Consider the following 26,942-nt stretch of genomic DNA (forward strand, 5'->3'; position numbering starts at 1 on the left):
ATAGTGCACTACGTCGACCCAGTTCTCGACGCAATGGGGGTTTAGCTGAGGGGTTTAAATGAAAGGAATGTCGAACGTAAATTATAACGTTTACTTTGAACTCGAGGGAGTTTCCACTCGGCAGCACTTGGGACCCGGGCTATAAAAGTCATAATGCCGCAATTTATGAGGAGTTTATTCGTTGTGCGCACGAAGCAAACGCAGTTTAATTCTCATTTGAATATTACCATTCAACCATTATTAACCAATTTAACTCAATGGTTTGGGTTAGTATAATATTACTTATTAGCTTCACTCATTGACTAGATTGTAATATTAATAAAGTACTGCTGGCTGTCACTCTACGATTTAAAAAAAAAACTTTCTAGACACAAATGTATTCTGTGTCTGTGGTTTTTCAGATTTCTGTAAAAATAAATACACTTCCTACGAATTCTCTACAATAATAGACTACATAATATTTCCAGTGATATATTTACAAAGTTGCGCTACCAGTAACTTTATTATTAGAAGTTTTATCGCACGCTATCTTTCAGTGAACTTCAACCCACGTAGCTTAGGACCAATTTCAATGTTATGACTATTTTTAATTCTTTTCTAATAGCATCGTTTTAAACTTTTATTGTAGCTTTTATATTGTCAAATAGGCAAGTGTCTATTGTGCGAGGAGACCCGTGCTCAGTAGTGGGACGGCGAGGGATTGATCATGATGATGATGTAGTATCTAACTTTTATCCTCATTCTCTGAACCTTTATCTTCTGACAAATAAAAATATAATCTTTAGGATATGATCAATTAGAATAATATGTGCAAACAGTAGAAATAGTTTGGCTGGTAATTCGTTTGGTGGTTTCTCCGAAATTTGAAGAATACTCGAGCAGGTTTCCAATCAATGTAGCTAGAGCTTCAAGTTACATAAAGCTACACGTACATGTAGGGCCAGATAGCAGCTCAGACATGATTATTGTCCCGGGCACACCCCGGCGGGGACGGGGCCGGTTGGGCGGGGTTGGTCGATGGCCGCCGGGGTCGCGCAGGCGCCCCAGTCAGGTCGAAGCCCTCCCGGTTGCCGACCCCCGTCTATGCGCCCACGTATCGTATAATTACTTGCTCGTCTATAACTACTTGACACTATACATTTGCTGCTCTACGATCGAAAATGGATAGTTGAATTGACATTGTTACTGCCTACAGCGGTAGCGATTTTATGACTATAAATAAACTTTTTGAAAACAAAAATAAATTTTATAATTGTTGGTGTTCCGTCTAGTTTTCAGAGTTCCGTAACCGAAGGGTGCCAACGGGACCCTATTGCTAAACCGCTGTCCGTCCGTTTGTCAGCGGAACCGTAATAGGCAGACGGTTGAAATTTTCACAGAATGTGTATTTCTATTACCGTTTTAACCATAAATAATAAAAATTAAAAACTGTTATTTCTTGTACGATGGCACGAAACTCGTGCGAGTCCTACTCGCACTTGACCGGTTTTTTTTAAATCGTTATTTAAAGATCTTATACTATTATAAACGTGAATGTTTCTTGCTTTAGTATTCGCACCCTTGCGTGAACTTGTGAAGGGAATGTTAAAAGCTTTTGATACTGCTTAGGGCACAAATATGGACATATAAAAGTAGGTACCTACGCTAGAAATTATTACGTCAATACGGGGTACGGAGGTATAGTGCGCGACAGGTCTGGGTTTGCGTCCCAGACAGCAATCGCTTAAGGATGGGTCAAACAGAACGGGCTCCAGCAACGCGGCGTGACCGCAATTTTACGTTTTGTAGTAGATCACTTGGGTCAGTTTGATATTTTATGTATATCTCGTCAACATTAATATAATTCAAGCGTCGACAGTAGCTTGGTCCTAAAATCAGTTGTTTTAAAGTTTAAATACATCCTTACGATTCGGTATAAATCGGAACACAAAAATCGGTAGTACTGAAAAGAACTTTAAAACAATCTCATTAGGTACATTTTACTCTAACTAATGACGGCAAGGCGCCCTCGCAGTATGACTTGCTTCGACACAATTCCTCATAGGTTTATTTATTTCATTACAATTTAGTGGTAAGCGATGATGCAGCTTAAGATGGAAGTGGGCTAACTTGGAATGGATTTTGATTTTTACTATACCAATAGACCTTATCGGTTTCCTGGTTTCCACACGGTATCGTACCGGAATGCTTAAGGAAAGAAGGTTTTCTTTTCTTCCAATTCCTAGGTACCTTCACTTCCCGCATTCAGTGCGACGTTCTGTCGTGGTGTTGCCGTTGCGTGTCATATGTGACCAGGACTTTAACTTTAATCATCGAGAGGAAGACTGCTTGTTCTTAGTCATTCAAATGGGTGTCATCATGTAAGAATTTCATTTATCAATATAACGGAAATGTATGAGACATGGGCATTGTATAACCAATATGTAAAAAAGGGTATTATGTTATTTGTCATAGGATCTGAACAAGTCACAGTAGCCTGAAGGGAGGCTTAAACATTGTCAAGCCTAGGGCAGATAGAATCTTTAATCGGGTCATAAACTGACCAAGATGCCTTCATTAATCTTCTATTAAGAATATTAGGTAAAACGCCTGCATACTGGCAAGAGCAATTCTGTAATGTAGTAACATGCTTAAGGCTAAAAGCTTCCTATTTCTAGCTGTAATCGAACCTAAAAGGAAAGTATTTTTTTTTCTTTCCTAACGGGATACGAAATTAATTAGTTTGTAAATCAAGATATTATATTATTATGTGCCTCTGTTTTCGGTATAGGTATTTTTTAACCCCCGACCCAAAAAGAGGGGTGTTATAAGTTTGACGTGTGTATCTGTGTATCTGTCTGTGGCATCGTAGCTCCTAAATTAATGAACCGATTTTAATTTAGTTTTTTTTGTTTGAAAGGTGGCTTGATCGAGAGTGTTCTTAGCTATCATCCAAGAAAATCGGTTCAGACGTTTGAAAGTTAACAGTTCTTTTGTAGTTACTGTATGTAACCTTCACTTGGTCGGGGGTGTTATAAATTTTTAATTTACACTTGTTTATAGAAATTATTGTATCAATTGCCCAATATGTATTGTATGTATTTGAATGTTGACATGGCTAATATTGCTGGATTTTTTTAAGGATTTAACATCTTATGTGCATGCACAAGACTTGTATTGTATTGAATTTAAATAAAAATCCATTTTCGACCTTTGAGTAGGTACACTAAATTATTACAGGTACTTAGATAAGTAATAAAAGATACAATCCATAACTAAGTTGATTATATTTTTGTTTATAGGAGTATTTCTAATTTTGGTATATACCTTTGAACATAAATTAATAATAACAATGAATAGAATATGCAGATAGATAACTTAGTCTCTGAATATTCTAGTCTAGATTCCTGCTACATCAATACCTTTGAGCAAATAGGTATTCTCTACAATAAATTAATATATTTAATCAATAGAATTCCTTCAACCGTAACTTAATTGATGAATAATAATCAAGTCAAGCGTAATCTAGCCAAATAGCACAAGATAGAAGGTAAATTTAATTATTTTCTAGTCGAGTTCTAGATCTCAGCTATAATATTGAGTAAGTTGATCTAAATCTAAGTAAATATTTACAAATTCCATCGAATAGAGGGTAAATGTTTAAATCTGTACTATTATTATAACGAGGAGAGATTGTAGGTAATATAATGTTATCTAAGTATGTGTTGCACTATTATACTTTACCGAATAACCGAATTACGCACGAGCGAAACCGCGGGCACAGCTAAATTAATTATAAATTAACAAGGCATATCAAGTATCATTTTGGATCCAAGACATGTCTTGGATCCATTATGATCCTTGATATCAGTAACTATGGGCCTCATAAGAAAGCTCAGAGTCACACAACGATGGAGAGCGCTATGCTTGGAATTTCTCTACGTGATCAAATCGGAAATGAGGAGATACGTAAGAGAACCAGAGTAACCGACGTAGCTTGATGGGTTGCGAAGCTGAAGTGGTAATGGGTAGGGCTCCTAGTTCAAAATATTTGGGGTCCCAGTTAGTCCCAATATGCTAGAATGACCACCTCGCATGGAAAGCGCAGCGCTGGATGAGCCGGCACTAGGTGGACACAAGACATCAAACGAGTCGCAGGGTACCGCTGGTGCCAAAGTCCCTTAACAGGGCTCTCTCCGTCACTCGCTTCATACAATCGTAGTTCCAATTTCATTTGAATATTAAGCAACCAAAATCCATGAAATTTTGCAGACATATTCTAGAAACTAATATCTGTGTCTGTGGTGTTTTAGATTTTTCTAAAAATATGTAGTTTTAAAATTACAGGGGCTCAAAGATTTGTATGTAAATTTTTAAGACCGCGTAACTTTGAAACCGAATATTTTAACAGAAATCTGGAAAACCACAGACGTAGATATTAGTTTCTAGAATATGTCTTCAAAATTTCATGGACTTTGGTTGCTTAATATTCAAATGAAATTGGAACTACGTTTGTATGAAGCGAGTGACGGAAAGACCCCTCTTAAGACGTCTATGTCTAGCAGAGGATGTATAACGCTTGATGATGATGATCATAAACCGACGAACCAAGTAGGTATTAGGTACTAGAAATAATAAATCAATCGCGAATCACTCTCACTATGCACCCGCACATACAAACAGACGAGCCGTTGACCTTACTATCAACAGCGCAACAACGGACCTCTATGCTCGCGTTAACGTAACATCACTAATTACATAGATACCGTGCTACTTTGCTTGCTACTAATAACTGAATCGGAGTTAATTTTACCAGCGGACGTTAGCGATAAGTGTAAACAAAGCATCACAATGCGCTGCCGTTACTTAAACACAAGCTTTAAGGGAAACAATAAACACGCGCAACTGTGCAACTCGGTACATATTGCACAGTTTAAAATAATTTCAACATGGTCGTTTAAAGATTTGCGTTTAGCAATTTAGCCCAAAACGATAACACTAGTGTTTCTGGTCTACAAGTATAGTAACGCGGTAGAAGAATAGATGCATACAGGCTGATGGAGTGGATAGGATTCTGTGAAAACTTAAATCCTCAACCTATTACGGTTTACAAGATACAGCCTGATGATTGACAAACTAACAGATGGACGGGCAGACAGCGGAGCTTAATAATAGGGTCCCATTGAAATGGCACCCTTCGAGTACGGAACTCAAAAAAGGACGTTGTAAAAATAAGCTGTGAAATTCAGAAAAGCTTATCTGGTCAGGAGACAGGATGTATATTTAAAGCAACAAAGCAATGCTTGGTGCAGCATGCGATAATGATAATATTCGTAGAACACTAAACAGTTACAATGTTAAGTAATTAATAACTACATAGTAATTGTATTATGCCGATATATATTTTTGAGATGTGCTCATTGGTGGGTAGCAACCTGGTGCTTCAAGCTATGTGTGTAGGTTAGCACAAAGCATGAATATACGAACGGGTTCAAAACTTGGATGCACCGATTTAAATCGTTTTCTTATTACAATTGGGTTTATTTTAACTTAGTCGAGTTAATTTATATTAGTATTAGTCAGTACACATAATTAGCACCTAGTATTAAGTCAACAAATTAGTATACTTAATTCACCTAGACGAATAAATACAAAAAATGCAAAAAGTCAGTAACTAGTATTTAAAAGCCGATATAGACTCTTTAAGTTTTACATTTCTCTATTAAATGCAACAATGCGTGAGGGAAGGACCAAATTAAAGTCAATTGCTTTCTAATGACCCGTAATGGAATGATTGTCCCCTTTATAGTATCAAAGAAAGGTTTAGCGTTCCAAACCCACACTCTCGCTTGTTCATTGTTTGAGATCACCCGAATGGGCGGCAATCGGTGTCGGCTTACAATGGGTACCTCCACACTGCAAGTTGCAACACGGATCTGATTACACACGATATCGTATTCTCTTAGGAAGTACATTAAGCAATTAAAATTAAATTATTAATATTATGTAGGCGCTTATTACGATATGCTTATCATTAAAATATTGAACATCTGACTTTCTAGAGACTTTATAATATTACTGTATGATTGAGTCTGCAAAACTGTTAATTCCTGTCAAGATCAGTCTCCCGATTGTGTAAGAAAAACGTATTCGTCGTAATTGTAACCGGTAGTTTTAGCCCCTTTATTGGCTGTGAAAAAATGTGGACAAATTCAACCAATCAAGGAGTAGAATTTACAGTCGATTACGATTGCGATGCATAAAAATTGGAGAGTTTACGAGTTCATTGCCAGTCCACTACTGAGCATGGTTTACTCTCCGAATGCCTAAATGTAAATCTTTCCAGCCGTATTCTGCCGCGTTGGACCAGTGCGAGTTGACAGACTTTTAAAAGTTTTAAAGATCAAATATAATCTAAAATACAAATCTAAAACCTAAATTTGTAACTACACATTTTTACGGAAATCTAGAAAACCACAGACACATTTGTTATCCCTACGTTTGGTACATTTCTCATTTTGGTTTATCATTTGAATAACGCGGTGGGAAGCGCGCTACGATTATTTCTCTCAATATAATTTTAGAGCTACTTCGAATATATTGGACATTGCAGTAACATCAAAATTGCGTGACGAGAAATCCTATTTATGTTAGACACACAATAATAATATACTCTGGTGTGGTGTGTGTTCCTATACATCGATTTGTATAAAATTAATACTTACAAGCCTATACATTATAAGGTATTATTTTGACGCGTGGAAAGTACTTTAATACTTTTCTATTCAATTTTTTTTCTATTCCCTGACCTTTCTATCATCCCTTGCCCCTTATGGCAAGGGGTAGATTCTTCCCATATTATATATTATATTATAATGGTATATTAATCCTTACGGCGACTAATGTCCACTGTCAATATTCAACATATCTTTAATCTTAAGATAAATGAGGTACTTAGAAACATTGTTATAGTTCAACAATCGTACGGTTTTTTTGCTAAATAACTTCAAGCATACTTCCAAGTAAATAAAGCTATGTTTAAGGTTGTTATAAAAAAGGCGCTACTGCGCCTCTGCTCTACTCTACTCTGCAGGTGTGCATTGCGCTGAGAGAGATGGCTGCACTTTATATCACTGAGCCATTCGGCTTGAAAAGCTCAAAGATACGTGTAATTAGTCACAAGATAGGGTCCAACATTAGACAGATGGGCACTTGAGACAGGTTAATGCACCCTCGGCTCACGAGGCGAGCAACGCAAGAGACTCTTAATTAAGTGCGTATTAAGGTTAGCCGTTATCCAGTGATTTCCGTCAAAGCTACATCTATCGTATCATCAGTCGTTAAGCCTTCATATTGCCTACCAACTTTAATATACTTTCAGCTATTATATGTAGAACTAGAGGATGCACGCGGCTTCGCCCGCGTGGATTTCGGTTTTTTTAAATCCTGTAGGAACTCTTCAATTTTCCGGGATAAAAAGTAGCCTATGTCCGGGATGTACCACAAGTCTGTACCAAATTTCATTAAAATCGGTTCAGCGGTTGGGCCGTGAAAACGTAGCAGACAGACAGACACACTTTCGCATTTATAATATTGTATGGATATCTGCCTTCTATCAACTATTATATTGCATAGGATATCTCTATTTTATAGCTCGATATTATACTTTTTAATCAAGGCTGAATAGTAGTATCTTATGTTATAGTCGGGAAATGCTGGCATATCGCGTAAGCCTCAGCAATCTTCAAGAATGCCGAAAGCCAGGAAAGCAAAAGTCTTGCATTGTTATTCGTGGCTTGCGGTCTTTTCATGGAGTCGTTCCCGATCCTTCAATTACTATGCGAGCGTTCACACTGGAGTTTGGATGCGAGTTAGGCAATCGTACGTAATACGTATCCTGTGTGAGTACTCCTATAGAAGTTTAAGGATTGTTAGTGCCTTTTCGTACCTATTCGCAAGACCGAATTTCGTAGGAAAATGCATGCAAAGTGAGCGCGGCCGTAATGAGGTTATGGCTCAGTTTAATTTACACATAGTGGAATGATTCACTAAGCTCTCGTAATAAGCGCATTAGCAATCGATTCGCCTGTGGAATTTAAAACAACAGGCGTTATTGGATTTGCGTAATTCAAGCTGATCTAGTTCTTTCTGTATGTACAATGTAAGGTAAATGTAAAGAGCTGTTTATTGCCCTTTACTAACGGTGTTTTTGTTGATATTGCCGGCCGTTATTGTTGATATTTTGTTGATATTGAAACGACCAGAAATTGAATATTTCATTTCATTAGGTAGGTACTCACTATATTATTGTATAAAAGACTATTTATTTTAATAAACATTAAGTTATTTCTAAACACACATTAAGAATAATTAAATTAAATTAAAAACTAAAATTTAACCGGCCCTAAGTGAATGCAATACTAAAAAGCTTCTATGTAGTTTCCTTATCAGAAAGCGTGCAACTAGAATTAATGTAAGTGCCAGAGGAAATTACATGATCTAAGATAGATAGAACCGCAAAATAATTATAATTATCTAAACGGAAACGAGCGAACATTACAAAACAAAAGATGCGGTAATAATTACAAGAACACAATTACGATTTGATGTTACGATCACCAAATAACAAACGGTTAAACGGCCGCTACCTACGACTACCTTCTTACATTATAATTTTTTTTCTTAGAAAAGCATATTTAATCTAAGTTTTGAGCAATACTTTTTTCATTTAATTTATAACATTCTATATCGAATCTTTATACCTCACTATTTTTTTGGAAAAGTTCATCCAAAGTAAAATTCAAACAGAAAGAATTGATTCAAGGATCCTCTATCTTCGTAAAACGTCACGTTTGATTCAGAACTCTGCTTTTGAACTCTCTACATTTAACATAGACTCTCCTTAGCTCTTATATTGTTATAAAAAAAATATCTGCTGCTAAAATGAAAACATAAATGTAAAGCGGGATAGCAAAAAGATAGTCCGTCCACGAATATCTATCTTCTTATGATATTGTAATGAAGCTTTGATGGTTAACATTTCCTAACGCTGTTTGGTATAAAGGCTTGGACGAACAAAATTAGGACTTATGTTTGACGGTATGTATAATATTATAAATCATACACGCGCTATGGCGTGCTAAGCCTCGCGGATTGATCCTGAATCGACATTTGTCAAATGATATGTTAGGGGGACGAGAAATCAAAGCTACCTGTCGTTTTATAGCCTACCTAGCCTACCAACATTTGACGCCTCCCAGTGCAGGTGACTGACGAATCTTCAAATTTCATAACTGTCGTGATTACTGTGGCGCTGTTATCATGTGTTGCTTAGCTACTCGCTATCATCATCGGTCTGTCCAAGGCTTAAAAGTAAAACACGAATCTACTTTTTGTATAACAAAAAACGCAGACCGTTTGGCGTAAGGTGGTTATTTTCTTTTTGTGTCGACAACATAACAGTAAGGGCTTTTATACCAGTACGATAATGATACACTCAACTATGTAGAGTATGGTCGAAACAAAAAAACTGAATCGGTGTAACACCGTCTCATTTTTTTGCTCTACTCTATGCAGGTCACTGACAGTATAGTAGGAACGTTATCCAATTGTAAGAAACTCCAAATAATGAGAACTACTAAGCTTAACAAAAAAAGTGTAGTAATAATAATTATTATCAGTCTAATTAAAATTATTATCATATACTACATGATAATTTGAAGCGAAGTTTTAAAAAAAAAAAACGAAATCATCAAAGGCAACATGAAAACAGTACTTTTTTGAAAGAAATCAATGAAATCTTTGAATTTTATTTATTACAGTTTCTATAATCGGGCAGTTGGAATTCGGAAGTAGCCTACATTTCGACGAAAAAACAGACAGGACGAACGAGTCAAACCTATAAACTTCTAATCAAACAACTTTAATGCGGAAATGTATTAATATTAATAAGCTACAGATAAAATAAACAACAGAAGCAGTCGAAGCGAAAGCGTGAACCGGTAAACACGATAGGAAGGGACAGATATTTGCCGCTAGTTTCCGATCGGGGCGCGTGAGTGTGTCACCGTTTTTTGCTTTCGTCTATACAGGCGCGGGCGTCCGGCGTGCGAGTATAACAGTTATACTACTTTCAGTACACGTGCACCTGTAGGTGTACATAATATGATTTAACCATATAAAAATATTATTTCAAGTTATTTTTCTTTTTACTGTTCATTCATTTTTATATTAGTATCAATACTGAATGGAGTCCCGAACACTATAGATGTTTTGCCCGCAGAGTTTGACAACATATAACTATGTACTTTTTTTTAATTTGCATGGCCGCCTTTTTAATTTTTTGTTAAGTTGTGCAAGCAAAGAGTGTAACAGCATGCTCTCAGACACGATCACGTGATAACGAAGAAAGCACTCTTAGGCTGAGATCTATAAAACGAACTTTGACTTTGTTCAGACTTAAGACAATGTTAAAATGAGACAGCGTTATATCCTTGACATAAATCTCTCTTTCAACTGAAACTTAAATCTGAGCAAAGTCAAAGTACGCTCTATAGTTTCAGCATCAAATCTCCCCTCAATCGCTATGAAGTTGCTCAAGCTCAGGTAAACATAGCTCTAAACACGTGGCGACGAACAACAGCACAGTTTAAACTTTCTGATGTTGAAGCAAACAATTTGCTTATAGACGTAAGTAGTTGTATAAATAAACTAGCCCACTTGGCCCAGCTTGCTCGTGTGGTTTTTTCCGAGAGAATCTCTATTGGCTATAGGTACTATTCTACTAATAATAACATTCGATTCTCTCGAAAAAAAACCCGCTATACCTTACTACGCGTAACCGCACATTTTGAGCGTAGCACAATAAATTAAACGGACATTCCATCTTGCCGACGATTACTTCACTTTGAATGGTTTAAATTCACTTAGGTTATAAAATCAACATATACAGAATTAAGCAGATTGTAACTTTACCGTTTAGAGAATAGATGCAAGCCAATATTTTATACAGGCTCTGTTGTACAACAAAGTTGGCTGAATGAAAGGAGAAAGATCGCTGAATTAGTGACAAGGCCGTTTAATTTATAATAGAAGAAAGAGCCCCTTTTTACGTTATGTTGGTGTTAAAGAAAGAATATTTTACTTTAAAACAAGATCAGGATTTTCATTTTGAAGCCTACTTGCAAAGCAACTTGCATTTCTGTAGTTTATTTTCCATTCATTTTCGACCCATTCATTAGATATTTCTGTATCTACTTGCCTGGACAACATTACTGGGCCGGTTTTAGACATTGATACCCTGTCACGGTCACTTTGAGCAAGTTCATTCGTCCTAGCACACCTATGCGGTTTTTTATCAATTATGATTCATAAATAATTTGCTAGACAATTACACTGGTTACGCTAGACGCCCTGTCTCATCATACACGATAACGCCCCGTAACATAATATACATAGACGATATTTGAAACTTGTCTGTCGGCTTTATTCCAGGTACACCTAGTCAGTTTCCGATAATGCTATTGACGCTTACTATAAAACTATTGGTCCTACTTACATTAATTTTTTTTTGAAGAAGTTTCACAAAGCTGGATTCCTATCCTTCTTTGGCAAAGATCCCTTTTAAAGGTAGAGCCTGCATGGAGATAGACGAAACACCGACGCACGTGCCGCTAGAGTGTGCGATTGTGGCAGACCAACGCGAGCGCTGCTTGAGATCCCCATTCCGCTCCGGAAAGCCCTGGCAACCTGAGCTGTCGATTTAGCTTCTGGAGCGAGTTTTGATGACTGAAGTCGCAACTGGTAGAAGTGAACACGTTTAAGTGCGGAAATCTGCCCCGATAGGAGAAAGAAACTTTTATGTTCTTCGACACTTCGAATCCGATCGGTCCCAGTCACCTTTCGCACATCCTTTGCTAAGTAGCGGCCTCCACATTTCAACTCACCCATCCATCGGGCTTACGACACACATGACTGCTAACTCTAGGTGGATAAATTCTTTGGGGAATCACTTCGTTTCAAACTGTGCCCCTCAAAGAAACTCCCTGGATAACTCTTTCCACAGTATTGAGTGAATTGGCAAGGCAAACATAGAAGGTGGTACAATGGCGACCTCGCATCAGAAAGCGCAGCGTTTAAAGTCCCCCAACGGGTGGACAGACGACATTAGACGAGACACAGAGAGCAGGGAGGGAGCAGGTGATTCAGGTGGCGCAAGACCGTGGAGTGTGGAAGTACCTACAAGAGACCTATACCAGCAGTGGACGTCTGTCGGTCCAAAATTGCGCACTCAATGGTAATAAAGTTTACTGGAAACGCAACACCAGTTGTACGCTTGGGAAAGTGCATGCCGCGGCCGCGTGACTTCATAGCTCAATGGTCAACCCGCTCGGGTTTCTCGTTGCTTTGCAATACATTTGCGCATTTTGTCCCTGGTTTGAAATTTAAAGCTTTATGGATATGCCTTTACCATACAGTTATCTACAAGAATGCATAATTAGTGTTTGAAGACTAAATGTTGCCCGCGACTGTACGCGTGGAGTTTGTTTTCACCTATTTTCCCGACAAATTTCGTCAAAATCAGTTCAGCAGTTTAAGAGGTTCATTAACAGACAGACAGTCAGATAGATACACTTTCGCATTTATAATATTACTTTGGATTTTTGGAACATAAGTGATGCAAAGGTGGTTTTCAAGGTGTGTGTAGTCCGCCAATCCACTTATATAGCTAGTTTGACAATTGCCTAAACTCTTCTCATTCTAAAAGAAGACCCGTGCTCAGTATTGGACAGCGATAGGATAAAATGATGGCGGGTTTATCTGGAAATACTCAAACAGATTCAAATGTTACGTCGGTGGTCGGTGGTTTATTTTAGCACATACCCTCATAATGCACTCCGTTAGTTGTCGATTGTAACTTTATACCCAGCCTTTAACGATAACTAATTTCAAAAAATTACAACGTGATTGATGTGAGACCTATGTGAGACAATTAGCACTTCGTGACAAGGATGAACGATTGAAATGCAATCGGACTTGAGCGTTCCTAATCGGGATCTGTTGCGTTATCTGTATTAATATGCGTAACGGTGTATGTAGGATATATTAAGAGGTATGATCGGAATATGAAATGGACTAGGGATTATTAAGCTCCGACTAGACCGGCGCAGAAGAATTCAAAATAATAACCAAGTTAAATCTAAGTATCTCTGAACAAAATCCGTAACGAGAAAATCCGTCGGAGAACTAAAGTGACCAACATAGCTCAACGAATAAGCAAGCTGAAATGGCAGCCATAGGCAGGCCATCTCTCGCAAAACCGATGGACGCTGAAGAATGAAAGATGGCCGAAGAAAGGTAGGTAACGTTTTTTCATCGACTCTTTCTGCACATTGTTGGATTACAACTTAGCAACGTTGTGACAACGTCCTTTGTGCCAAACAAAGAAATTTTCGCTAAGCCGGTAGATTCTACAATTGAAAATATTTTCTCGTCTAGCCCTAGCCCAGATAGTAAAGCCTGTATACGTTGTGCAACAACATGCGACAATGCGGCATGCTGCAGCAATTATTTACGCCTAGGCGACATCGTGCTGTAGAATTCTGAGAAATATTATGATACGACAGTCTGCTGCAGTGGCGCAATGTGTTGCCATGATTTTCGCTACAATGTGCGACAATGTAGGTACGTTATTTGACCACTAGAATGCCAAACTGTCGCACTATGTTGCGCTGACGTGAATGAAGCCTTGGAGGCGTTTCTGCCCTTGCAGTCCTGCATGCCGTGCTGCAGCTCTCACTCTTTATCTGACCAGGCCCTAAGTAAGCGCGCACGCATCCGTCGCGCCGAAACGACGTCTGAGGCCAACGCGTATGTCCCGCATTCCACCACCAAATACGTACTCACGAAACGGACACACTGAATGGAATAATAATTTATTCATGCATCGGCAACGGGCTACCTTGATACGTTAATACAAAAGGCTCTCCGGTGCCGCATCTTCGCAACTGTCACTTGTTATTAATATTCATTATTGGTTTGTTAATCGACCTATTATTATTTTATCGTACTTGTCGGCGCGCGAGGTTTTATGAACTTTCTATTTTTTACATTTTATACTAACCCCGATTTTGTACGGGTTACCATGGGGTTACCTAAGAATTAATAATGACCATACTTATCGTAATATAGTAAAATAAAAAAATCTAAATCGAGTCACATAACCTATTAGGTATATCGAGTTTCTTGGTCTATTTTGTCGATTGTTTGTCGTGGTTAATGAGAAGCCTATTTAGGGACTAATCGATGTCCTCCAATTCATTATCAGTGGCGACTGCAGGCGTGGTAGCCAGGGTATTGCGTGACGATCGCGATGTCAACTAATATAATATACTCAGTGCCAGGCCCAGTTTTATATTCCCGCCGGGTCTTTTGATCACGCGATTAAATTTCCAATAACTAATGTCCAACTCCGCATTTTCTGGCCTAACTAAATTAGGAATAAAGACTTGTGGGACTATTAATTCCCGATATACTAAAAAAAATTAATAGCTGTGAGGTGATGGCAATGGGTAGGGCATATTTTTGCGAAGTGGCAGCCTATCGCTTTAAGAAGATCCAATCAACCAACCAACCAACGCCTGGAAAAAGTCCATTGGGGTAAACCTTAAAAGAGTGAGGCTGTCATGGAACCCTGTTATGGAAGTAGCCAAAGAGTGGAGAATAGGAAATCGACTGCAAAAAAAAATCCGGAGGCATCATATTTTTTTCGAAATTAAATAAATGGCTGTGGGTAAGATGGATTTGTTAAAACTGTAACTAAGGGTTCCTTACTTTATTACGGATCCAAAAAAAGATAAATAACCACGTAAGTACATAGGTAATGCATACTATTAGTGCAGATTAGAAGCAATCTGATAATACGCGGGAGTCTCGACTGCTCTACTCTACAATCGCGCACAGTGAGTTTCTACAGAATAGCTCTCACTGCTTTCCTATAGAAGTTATGCGTATCAGATGAAAGTGTGTCGCGAGCTTAGACGTACTTTACTTTTACATAGACATTTCGCAGACAACTGAGAAAGCTTCAACCACAAGCTATTGCTTTGACCACATAACATAGTTTCTTACACGTACCTACGGCATGCGTTACATTTTAATTAACCCCCGATCCAAAAAGAGGGGTGTTATAAGTTTGACGTGTGTATCTGTGTATCTGTCTGTGGTATGGTAGCTCCTAAACTAATAAATCGATTTTAACTTAGTTTTTTTGTTTGAAAGGTGGCTTGATCGAGTGTTCTTAGCTATAATCCAAGAAAATCGGCTCAGCCGTTTGAAAGTTATCAGTTCTTCTCTCGTTTCACCTGTCGGGGGTGTTATAAATTTTTAATTTACACTTGTTAAGATATTTTTCTAAGCTAAGTTTCATAGTAAAGTAAGGCGTTTACTAGCGCTCTTCGTGTCATAACTTATTATGATTGGCATTATGATAAATTCCATATGACGAACTTGAAAGACATGAGAAAGACAAAGCCGGGTAAATAGGGAAAAGGTTTGACAATTATATCGATTTTCGTGCCAAATGGAAGATCTTGTGTATTACTGCGTTTACAGCTTTGTTATACAGATTTGGGCTGGGCTATGTTGAGTCAGTTAGTGACCGTGTGAGAGGACTCCATTTATATATTCAGATATTATTATAAAAAATGAAAAATAATAACCAATCGAGTTTTAGTTTTTGTAAGTAATTTTTAATAAAAACAATATTATGATAGAGATGCACAAGAATGCAATAGCATTATGAACAGTGACTGTGCCAGTGCCTGCATTTGTGATGCGAATACATTCTTGGAATATTTTTTATAATGCATGCGCAAGCGTGCAAGACAGACACGCATTAACTAATGAATATTTTATTGACTGCGACAGCGTTCAACAGTTTTTATTAACTAATCTAAATGGTTGATATTACTGTTGCGATCAGGCCTACTGTGATCAGGTCATAATCGGGCAACGGTTCCTTTGTTTAGTTTTGTGCAAGACAAAAAATGTTAAAAGCCCACTTACACCACAAACCCCACAAATCAAAATTTTCTGATGCCTTTGCGTTCTGTGTTCCTCGTCCCGATGTCGATTTTGATGTCCTCGCCACAAAAACTGACTGACTAAACTAAAATGTTACGAGTGTAAAAAAAATTTTATGTATATATTTGACGCACATAGTTAACGCGCGAAACTTGAACAAATTAACGCCGCAATTTGCGCGATTGAATAGCATAAAAATCGGCTGGAGTAATCTTTTAATAAAGTACTAGCAGGAGCTAAATGTTCTAATAATTTTAGATAGTTACAAGTGTAAATTAAAAATTTATAACACCCCCGACAAGTGAAGGTTACAGTAACTTGAAAAGAGCTGATAACTTTCGAACCGATTTTCTTGGATTATAGCTAAGAACTCTCGATCAAGCCACCTTTCAAACAAAAAAAAACTAAATTAAAATCGGTTCATTAGTTTAAGAGCTACGATGCCAAAGACAGATACACACGTCAAAGTTATAATACCCCTCTTTTTGGGTCGGCGGTTAAAAAGAGTTCAAATTATCAAAGATTGATTAATGTAAAGTTACATTTTAGATTGATGTACAGCTTGATGTACAGTTGACATTTTGTAAACATACGTGCAAGAATATTGGATGACGATGACCTTAATTAAAATGGGCTAAGCTTTATTTATGGCGTTGGACAATTAACACAAATGATTGCGGCGCCGTTAGATATGTACGTACGTATATATTACAAAGATCTGCCAAAAAACGTATATGTTGCGTATAGGATTTTTGTATTATAATAAGTGAAACTTTAAAGCCCATTTGTGCACCAATATTTTTAATAAGTAGTGAAATTACAAAAATGAACTTATTTTTCGTTTTATCATCGATTAGATCTGGCAAAAATTTACGCCTAAATGTATAAATTACGTCTAGGCTCTAGACGTAGCGAAATAAATTTTTCAAGTTCAACTGATAGCTAATCAATAGGTTTAATTGACACACAACAGAAAATATTCCATTTAAGTATACCAGATTGTCGTTTGTCCGCTTTATCTAAACACATCCCTAAACTAATCGGGCGATTCCCAGAAGATGCAGGTTCGAATCCTACCGGTCCCGCAATTTTTGATACGTATTTTAAAAAAAGTTGCAAATTCTATTCTATTTACCATTTCGTGTTCCATAAGCCGGGACTTTGTCCACATGGACTTGAGTTTTTAAAAAATTTGAGGGGTTTTTTTTTTTAATTTTTACAGGATAAACAGTAGCCTATATATCTTCAGAATGCAAACTATCCGTAAAAAATTTCGTCAAAAACCGCTAAGCGGATGGGCCGTGAATGTAATAGACAAACTTTTTTGCTATTATAGTAATCTTATAATATGGATAAAGTAATTAAAGCATTGTCATTAATAACAGCTCAACGAATAGACAACGGCGAGCCTACTTTTTATTAGTAAGATAATATTTGATTATTTCATAGTCTTTAACACGACACCATTGTCAAATTAAATACTGTAGAACCGGGAGGGGGGAGACTATCAAAGCGAGGGTTGTCCAAGATGAACTAACACTAACAAGCATTAATTTATTCCATTGTGTAGGAGTGACCAATTAAGTATACATGTGTGAATAATTAAAATAATGGATCTAATAAAACATGTCCACAAAAAAACTAGGTCGTTGAACCGAACCGAAAACTTGTCTAATTAATTAGACCAAATATCAGACCGCTTTACGATGTAAAGCCATTAATAAAATGAACTACAAATGGGCACACGATGCGACGAGACGCCCAAAATTAACGTCACTGAGTTTTTTTAAAGACAAATTATTTAACACGCTTTTGTTGAAGCGTAGGTAAAACTTTATTTTTTTACAAAGTTTGCAGACAGTTGAGTTTCTTAATTAATGAACTTTTACCTAAACAGCCCTTAAAGTTTATCAGACTTATTTATTTTGTTTTTAGGCCAAACTCAGTTGAGAATTTTTATTTATAGCTACATACTCACGCAACTTGTAACTGTTTGTAAAATGTTTGTAAATAAAAACTTGTATACCTGTAATAGGTACCTACTTGCGTTAACTGTACAGGCAGATAATACTCTTATACTAACCAGCTACTTATTTCTTATTAAGTTAACTTATTAATTTTTTAAAGTTAGGGATTTTAAAATAAAAGGCCAGTTTTTTAAGAATATTTTAAGAAAATAATCATGTATTTAGAGCCGCAGGTTCATCTTGACGAAGTTTGTTCGAGATAGCTTGCATCCTGAAGGGCATAGCATACTTCTTATCCCGAGAAAACTAAAGATTTGTACGGGATTTTCATAATCACTAAAACTACGCAAACAAAGTCGTGGACGTAAGCCCTTATTTCTATAACAGTCGAAGTACACATTGCAACAACGTATCGAAAGTGTTTTGTAGAGTTCAGTACATTTTATTAGTTGATAGCGCGCACAAGGTTAGTGAGGGCAATGGCCGAAGCGAAGCCCTCCCTCGCCCCTCCGCACATGGGATACTTAAACCACAACATTAGTAATACAAACTATCACGCACTGTGTATGCCCGACAGAGATATCAAAAGCGTAGAGAGCGTAGTAGAGCGGCCAACGTGCCTTTAATTCGGATGATGCTTATATCAATAATTTCTTTGTAGTTATTAAATACCGGGTCTTCCAAAATTCGTAAAATCAACGTCCGCAGTGGACGTTGATAGTTTTGAGTTTGCTATTCAATTATTATTGGTTTCACTAAAAAATTAAGGCAAATCAATATGAATATTTATGACGTCACATCTATGTACATATTTCATATTTCAGCCAAGTGAACATTTTACGTTTGATAAAAGTCGCTGGTTTGACTAACAGGCATCATCCCTACTACGAATACCCTTACGAATATTGTGAATCCGAAAGTGTGTTTATTTTTTGTCCTTCTTTCACGCAACAGAGCAATGTATCGATGTGATGTACTCAAATCAATAGGTTCACGTTTGGCATCTATGGTCACGAGGTTTGACAGTTATTAATTAAAATTGTCTGTGCCTGTCTTATTACATGGAAGAAAAAGATGCCGACAGCATTCGTACCAGTCTGTAGTTGGACTTGGGACAAACTTTGCAGTGAGTGAAAAAAATTAAACAATGTTTCTGATTTCTTTTTTTTTATTTACGTTAAGGCGGTTTTAAAGCATTGACTGTAACCTTAACTTATGCGTATTCTGACACGTACTTGACCAGTTTTATTTGTAATTTCAGACTTTTGTCCTATCTATTACTAATAACGATAAAATATCTTTGTCGTTGTTGTGAGATTATTTGTGACCCGACGCAGCTATACACGTTTTCATTACCTTGGCGCTCAAATACTTTGGTTGGGAGCAAACTTTCTTAAATCCATCAAAGTAGGGTCCGTTAGGGTTATAAAGGTAAGAAAGCGGTACCTATATGTATTTAGATATTAACACTGGGGATACCTTTTATCACTTTATTTTTCATCCGAAATCTTTAAAAACAATAAATAATCTATTCTTCATATTATAAAAAATGAAAGATTTATTTGTTTGTTTGTTTATAATCAATAAACTCTGAAACTGCAGAACCGATTTTATTAATTATTTTATCATTAGATTAAGCTACTTTAGTCGGAAGTATTATAGACTATATTATATTATTAGGTTATGCACGCGACTTCGTCTGCGTAATCTACACAAATTTCAAACTTCTATTTTACCCTTTTAGGGGTTTAATTTTTCAAAAATCCATTCTTACTGGATGTTTACGTCATTAGCTATCTGCATGTCTTTCAGCCCGATCCGTCCAGTAGTTTGAGTCGTGTGTTGATAGATCAGTCAGTCAGTCACCTTTTCCTTTTAGATATTTAGATGTATAATACATAACTCAAAATTTAAAAACCCCCAACACAAAAACCTCCATAAGAAAACTAGAAAAGAGCTGGTAACTTTCAAACGGCTGAACCGATTTTCTTCGATTATAGCTAAAAACACTCTCGATCAAGCCATGCCACCTTTCAAACAAAAAAACTAAATTAAAATCGGTTCACTCGTTTAGGAGCTACGATGCCACAGACAGATACATAGATACACACGTCAAACTTATAACACCCCTCAAAAACAGTGGAAAGATCGTACTATATTACTTAACATTTTGTTTTTAATATCCCATAATATCAATAATTTCCTCTTCATTGGGCAATGATACCCGTTCGACCCAATTTTTAAGCTTCAATAAACGTTTTTTTTTTTTGTTGCAAACGACCTCATTTCGTCCAATATAAGTTTACGTCCCTCACACTTTAGTGTATAGGTATTACAATAAAGGCTCAGTAGCCATGAACAAGTCGGCTACTCGCTTAATTTACCAGCCCTTGTGTTTAATAAAGCGACTCGTGAGGCGAGTAATTAGGCCGTGGTAACAGGATCCGCAGATCTTTGTCAAGCCATCCCGGCGGGGGATATACTGCACTTTTAATTATTACATGCCAAAAGAGAAAATGAATTGTTTTTAGGGTTCCGTACCTCAAAAGGAAAAACGGTACCCCTATAGGATCACTTCGTTGTCTGTCTGTCTGTCATCTATCTGTCTGTCTATGTATCTATCTGTCCATAAACCATTTTTAGTACCGGAAAATCAAAGAACTCTTCACCACGGGATTTTTAAAAACCTAAATCTACACGGACGAAGTTGCCGCCATATAATAATAAAAGTCACCAAGTGATAATAGTACCTACATGTATATATGAGCTACGCATACGTTCGATTAATGCATACACTGGAGAAACGCTAGTGTGAAGGGGCTCTAAGCAAAGGCGAAAACGAAAGAGAATACAATCGCATAATATCACGTATACAACCCGAGTTGCGGTTAACGATAGTCCGAAACCAATAACTGAGTGGTGATAACCTGTGTGTATTTATACACGTCGCACACGTCTCATTATTTAAATTCTGATAACACACGGCATAATGTTAATATAAATAGGTAAACTCATACTTTCTAAATGTGTAAAGACTGAGATCTATAGAGGGCACGCTGACTTTGCTCAAACTTAATTGTTAAAACGAGACAGCGTTATACCTCTGGCCTAAATCTGTCTCGTTTCAACTGAAACTAAGTCTAAGTAAAGTAAAAGTGCACTCTATAGATTTCAACCTAAGTACCAGCCCTTACTAACGTTAGAAAACACTGGCCTAACTATTGATTCGGACGTTCCTGTTGATTGGCCAGGATCCCATCGATGGAGGCATTGTGTCAGAGTTTATGAAAAAAAATAGTTTGTGTATCTTTTACGAGAGTTTGTGTAAACTAAACGCTCGAAAGATTTCATTATTGAAACAAGTGTAAATTAAAAATTTTCAACACCCCCGACAAATCATTTTCAAATAAATAATTATGTATATCTAGGCAACGTCCATCTTGACAGCTTGACATTTGTCAATTGACACTTGAATATTATGAACCTAAGGGTTATCTAACCTTCTTTTCTACAAGAAAACTAGAAAATAGCTGATAACTCTTAAACGGCTGAACCAATTTTTTTGGATTATAGCTAAGAACACTCTCGATCAAGCCACCTTTCAAACAAAAAAAAGTAAATTAAAATCGGTTCATTCGTTTAGGCGCTACGATGCCACAGACAGATACACAGATACACAGATACACAGACACACAGATACACAGATACACACGTCAAACTTATAACACCCCTCTTTTTGGGTCGGGGGTTAACAAGCCGGCAAAGTTGTCAGATGAGTACCCAACTTGCTCGAATTTTAAAGTGCCGCAAGCCTCTTGACCGAATTTCCAGAGTGAACTAGAGTGAGTAAGCTATCGGTTTGATCCTGATCCTGAATCGACGTCTTTAAAATATTAGGTAGGTATTTTAGCACTAGGGGCGACGTGAAATCAAAGATTTAAATGTATTTTAAAATATAAAACTGTTTGCCACGCTCGGTGCTACGACGGCACATGTCGTACACTTGCGGCCAAAATTACTGCTCAATCTATCTGTAATCTGTTGATAAGTTACTTAGCAATGTTGTTATTCGTCAAAAACCTTTTTGACAAATAACAGCGTTGCTAAGTAACTTATCGACAAGTTAAAGATAGATTGAGCAGTAATTTTGGCCGTTAGTCGTTTCATAGCCTACATTTGACGCCTGCCAGGGTAAGTTACGGCACGAGGTTTTGTTACGAGTTTCATAACTGTCGTGTTTCTCTAAGCAAGTTTACATTTTGTCAAACTTTTCATTTTGTTTCACTTTAAAGGTGGCGCAATACCGTGTCGTGTGGAAGTCCCTACAAGAAACATACGAGCATATCCACCAGTGCAGTGGGCACCTACCGGTTGTTGACGACAATAACAGTTAAGCAAATAGCCACCATTAGGTCTTCTTTCAATCAAACACGATTAAATAAACTAAGGAGCAGGGTTATTAAGAAATACATGTAGTTTACAAGTGTAAATCAAAAATTTATAACACCCCCGACAAGTGACGGTTACAGTAACTAGAAAAGAGCTGATAACTTTCAAACGGCTGAATCGATTTTCTTGGATAGGATCTAAGAACAGTCTCGATCAAGCCACCTTTCGAACAAAAACAAACAAAATTAAAATTGGTTCATTAGTTTAACTTTAGAAGCTACGGTGCCACACAAAGATACACAGATACACACGTCAAACTTATAACACCCCTCTTTTTGGATCGGGAGGGGGGGGGGGGGGGGGGTTTAAGTATAAACACTGTTACGTGTATCTAATCCCTGTGTTCTATTGTTCATACAGACATCTACCTGCAGTCTCCACGTATATATATTATGCACAAATATTGAGGTCGCACCATATCAAACTCATTTGCACCGATGCGTGTTTAAAATACATAACTAGTTTAGCCCTTGGTAGCGTAGTTGAATGGACAAGAACTAGCATCGAGTTGATGCGTAGTTATCGATATGTTACTATTATTTACGCAAACCAGTTAGAGATGAGATTACTGGTTAATCCGCAGATTAGCTGACTGTGTGGCTCTTAAGTCAAACAATTGTCTGATTTCTCAGGTTAACTAGCCTAATTTGCAGACTCCTTAGGTCATCTGCAGTCTAACCACCAAATTAGGAGAAAAGAATAAATACATAAACTATAATAGAAGTAGTTAGAACGACTTTTTATACGAATAAACTTTTAAAAACGCTTTTATCCTGTTAACTTAATCACACTACCGCTTAAAAAATATTATGTAAATTTATCTATTTTAAAGTGATTTTCACAAACTACAAGTATATTTATGTATCTATCTACTAAATGTGTTAGGTAGGAATGTATAAAAAATCTTTCCAATCGTAAAACCCACTTAGAAGTTTTGAAGTTATAAGCAAATAGGTACACAAATCAACGGGATTGTGTTAAACATTAGACTAGACGCACAAGCGCGAATCTCCAATGTAGGTGTTTTGGAAAAAACTATATAATAATAAGGATAACACACCCTACACATGTTAACCTACCTATACTTATTAGGTACTTTCATATTACAAACTGAAAAAACAAGTAGGTAAAGTAGGTACAAACTGAAAAATGTTCTGTAAAACCTGAAAAAAGAAAGAGTTTTTTCACACGTCATATTGTGTTGTGACCATCGATTTATAGGTTGATGGCTGTGACTTACAGATGACCTAGAATTTTGTCATGCAATGAGGATTGTGATACTCATAGCATGATTAAGGAAACTGCAGTCAGCCTCATCGTATACTCCGGTTTTGCATCAGTATACAGAATTGGAGTATGGAGGAGGCTGATACTGAAAGGATAAGTCTATAAAAGAAGAATATTTTAAACAAGAATATGGAGGAACTTGAAAGAAATATTATATGGAATGATACACTTCACTATCCGTTATATGATTTAACTAGCTGACGCCCGCGACATCGTCCGCGTGGATTTAGGTTTTAGCAATCCCGTGGGAACTCTTTGGTTTTCCGGGATAAAAAGTAGCCTATGTGCTAATCCAGGATATTATCTATCTCCATTCCAAATTTCAGCCAAATCCGTCCAGTAGTTTTTGCGTGAAGTAGTAACAAACATACACACAGACACACACACATACACACACACATACAAACTTTCGCCTTTATAATATTAGTGTGATTTAGACCTTACCTACAAATATGATCTTAAAACATAACTATCTAGTATCTACTTTATCAATACATAGTGTATGTATAAAACCAGTATCATGATTTAATGAAAGACAAGGCCTAAACTGATGGATTTAGAAAATTAAAATTTTGCATATTATGTAGGATCCTATGCCTCACAGACTCTCACTAAGAAAGGATTTTGTATATTTCCAATGGAATGGGTTCTTACATAACCTAAATCAAAACAGAAAAAGTCGCGGTAGTTAGATAGTTTCAGTACAAAGATACAACAATGAAAAGTTATTTGAATAATTTATTAGGTAGTTATTCATGTGTTGGGTATTGAATATTCATGCAATGCAATTGTTTTTATTCAGCATGAAATTAAGCCTACTGAATAACATTGTTTGATTATTTTTTTATTGAAATAGTTAGGCTAACAGAACTAAATGTTACAACATACCTAGTTATTCAGGTAGGTACTTAGTTTATATACAGATACAAAAGTCAAAGTTAAAGTAATTTTGTTAAAAAGCCCACAACAAACTCGGTCGGGAACTACCATAGCATGTTTTTAATTGAGCATGTCTTGCAGTTGTAGTCTCTTTAGTCTGTAGTTGTGTCGGATCCGTGTCCCATCGGGCTATGAGAGTGCGGGAATAGAGCGCATCTGTGTTCATGTCACAGGTATATTGTCAAAGCTGTGATATTACAATCTCACTAGTGATATTATAATTAAACGGTAGATTGTCGATCGACTTCATTTCTTGCAATAATTAAAAATCTACTTTTTACTAAGTTATTCTGATCACTTCCAGTGACCACCATCAATTTGCTGTTACCCGATGAGATCTGTTCTCCAGGTCTAAAACTACTCATCAGATTTTCACCATTTACACTTATGAGACCTACCTCACCTCACCTGAGTCCCAAATTTCATGCAAATCGCTGAAGTGGATGGATATTTAGGAATCCCGTGGGAACTCTTTGATTTTCCAGGATAAAAGTAGCCTATGGCCATCCCCGGGATATAAGCTAACTCTGTACCAAATTTCGTCAAAATCGGTTAAACTGTTGGGCCGTGAAAAGGTAGCAGACAGACAGACACACTTTCACATTTATAATATTATAGTATGGATAAATAATAATGCTTGCTCCAACTAAAATTTTTAAAATAGGCCTATTTAATGTACTGAACCTGTCCAGTTAATTTTATCACAAGTTAAGATAACAAAGGCATTTTATGTACGTTCAGAATTACATAGGTACAGTCTCTCACACCAAAAAATTCTGTAAACGTAGCCAGCTACTGGGCTACCTGCCTAGCAATTTTTACCCGACTGTGGCAAAGCCAAAAGGAACGGTTATGATTTTAGCAGTCTATGTATGTATGTACGTTTGTATCCAAATTGTGCCTAAAATACTGGGCTGATTTTTAAGATTTCTAATAAACAAAGTGCTTTTGGTTTTTTGAAGTAACTTACTAGTAAAGTACATGTATATTGGAGACAAACCTAAAAAAGATAGGTAGGTATAGTACGCGACAGGTCGAGATGGCAATAATACCTAGATTTTTTTATGTTAATCCATTCTTGGATAGCATTATTAGCATTATTATTTCCTAGTTTTGGTATGGAATTATGAGGTATCTCGTCAAAAATTTATTATACCCAGTACCTATTATAGTAAGTTAGGTACATTCGCAACGGCTGAATTCGCAGCAGCGGCGAGCTCCTTATTTGATTCTTCTCTCCTAAATAAAGTTTAATAAAAACTCGTTTATTTTAACAAAGCGTAGGTAACCTTTTTCTAAAATAGTTCAATTGAATTCCTTTTCTTTTGACATAGCGACATTCAAAGTAACTTATAAAAAGTTGAAAACTTTTGCATTAATTCAAACATAGAACGATCGATACATACGCAAGCAAACAAAGTGATTAAAATTAATACACTTATTTAGATGTTAGTGAAATGAATATTGATGTTAAAAAATATGAACTTACTTCGTATTTGATGCCAGCAAGGCGCAGCCATGTTTCAACTTTCAAGCAATAGGGGGATGTCGACGGCAACAAAGGAGTTCGTGGGAACTGGTACAAATAAACGACGTCTTGCTCGAAGTTAATCTTGTGGACATTCGGCTTTGGTGGAGATGGCTCAACCTTTTTCTCCTCTATCTTTTCTTCGGTTTTTTCAGCGGCCGGCGTTTCCTCTTTTGTTGGGCCATTATCCTGCTGGGCTGGAGGATCGTCTTTCTGCTCCTTCTCGGTTTCTGGTACGTTATTTACTACCTCGGTAGCCATTGTGCACGAGTAATTAACACAAGTCTTTCAAGTTTATAATATTCACGCACAAACGGTTCAAGTTGGGTACAGTTTTGTAAAATACACCGCCGCTAACACAAAGCGCGTCTTATCAATTTTACTGACAACCGCAAGAGCGCACCACCGAAAGTCAACTGAGTGAATAACTGGTTGCCGAGCAACGCATACTCGTCACGCCACTCCGTCGTACAAAATGGCGGCTCTTTCCGAGTATCAATACAAAGATTGCCGATGCTATGCTGATGCATCAAGATGATAATGGTTATTTTCAATAAGAGGAAGCATAAATTTTTTTACATTGTAAGATTAATCAAAATATTTGTACAACAATGTAAAATTTATTTTAAACCTACTTAAAAAGTAACTTTGTTGACTAGTTTATTCTAAAGACGAGGGCGGGAATGAGGTCTGATGGCGGAAACCACAGA

At 36.9% G+C, this 26,942-nt stretch overlaps 1 protein-coding gene across 1 annotated transcript in view; it reads right to left on the minus strand.

The window, feature by feature from the left end:
- The window catches only part of LOC123880568 (failed axon connections), a 43,344-nt gene extending 16,633 nt beyond the window's left edge, over positions 1-26,711 (minus strand). Inside the window, exon 1 of the mRNA XM_045928757.1 lies at positions 26,194-26,711. Within this exon, the coding sequence (XP_045784713.1) occupies positions 26,194-26,493 (300 nt within the window). The 5' untranslated portion in view covers positions 26,494-26,711. The remainder of the gene's footprint in view (positions 1-26,193) is intronic.
- Between the last annotated feature and the right edge of the window lie 231 nt (positions 26,712-26,942).

Source organism: Maniola jurtina, chromosome Z, assembly GCF_905333055.1.
Source record: "Maniola jurtina chromosome Z, ilManJurt1.1, whole genome shotgun sequence".
Lineage (NCBI taxonomy): Eukaryota > Metazoa > Arthropoda > Insecta > Lepidoptera > Nymphalidae > Maniola > Maniola jurtina.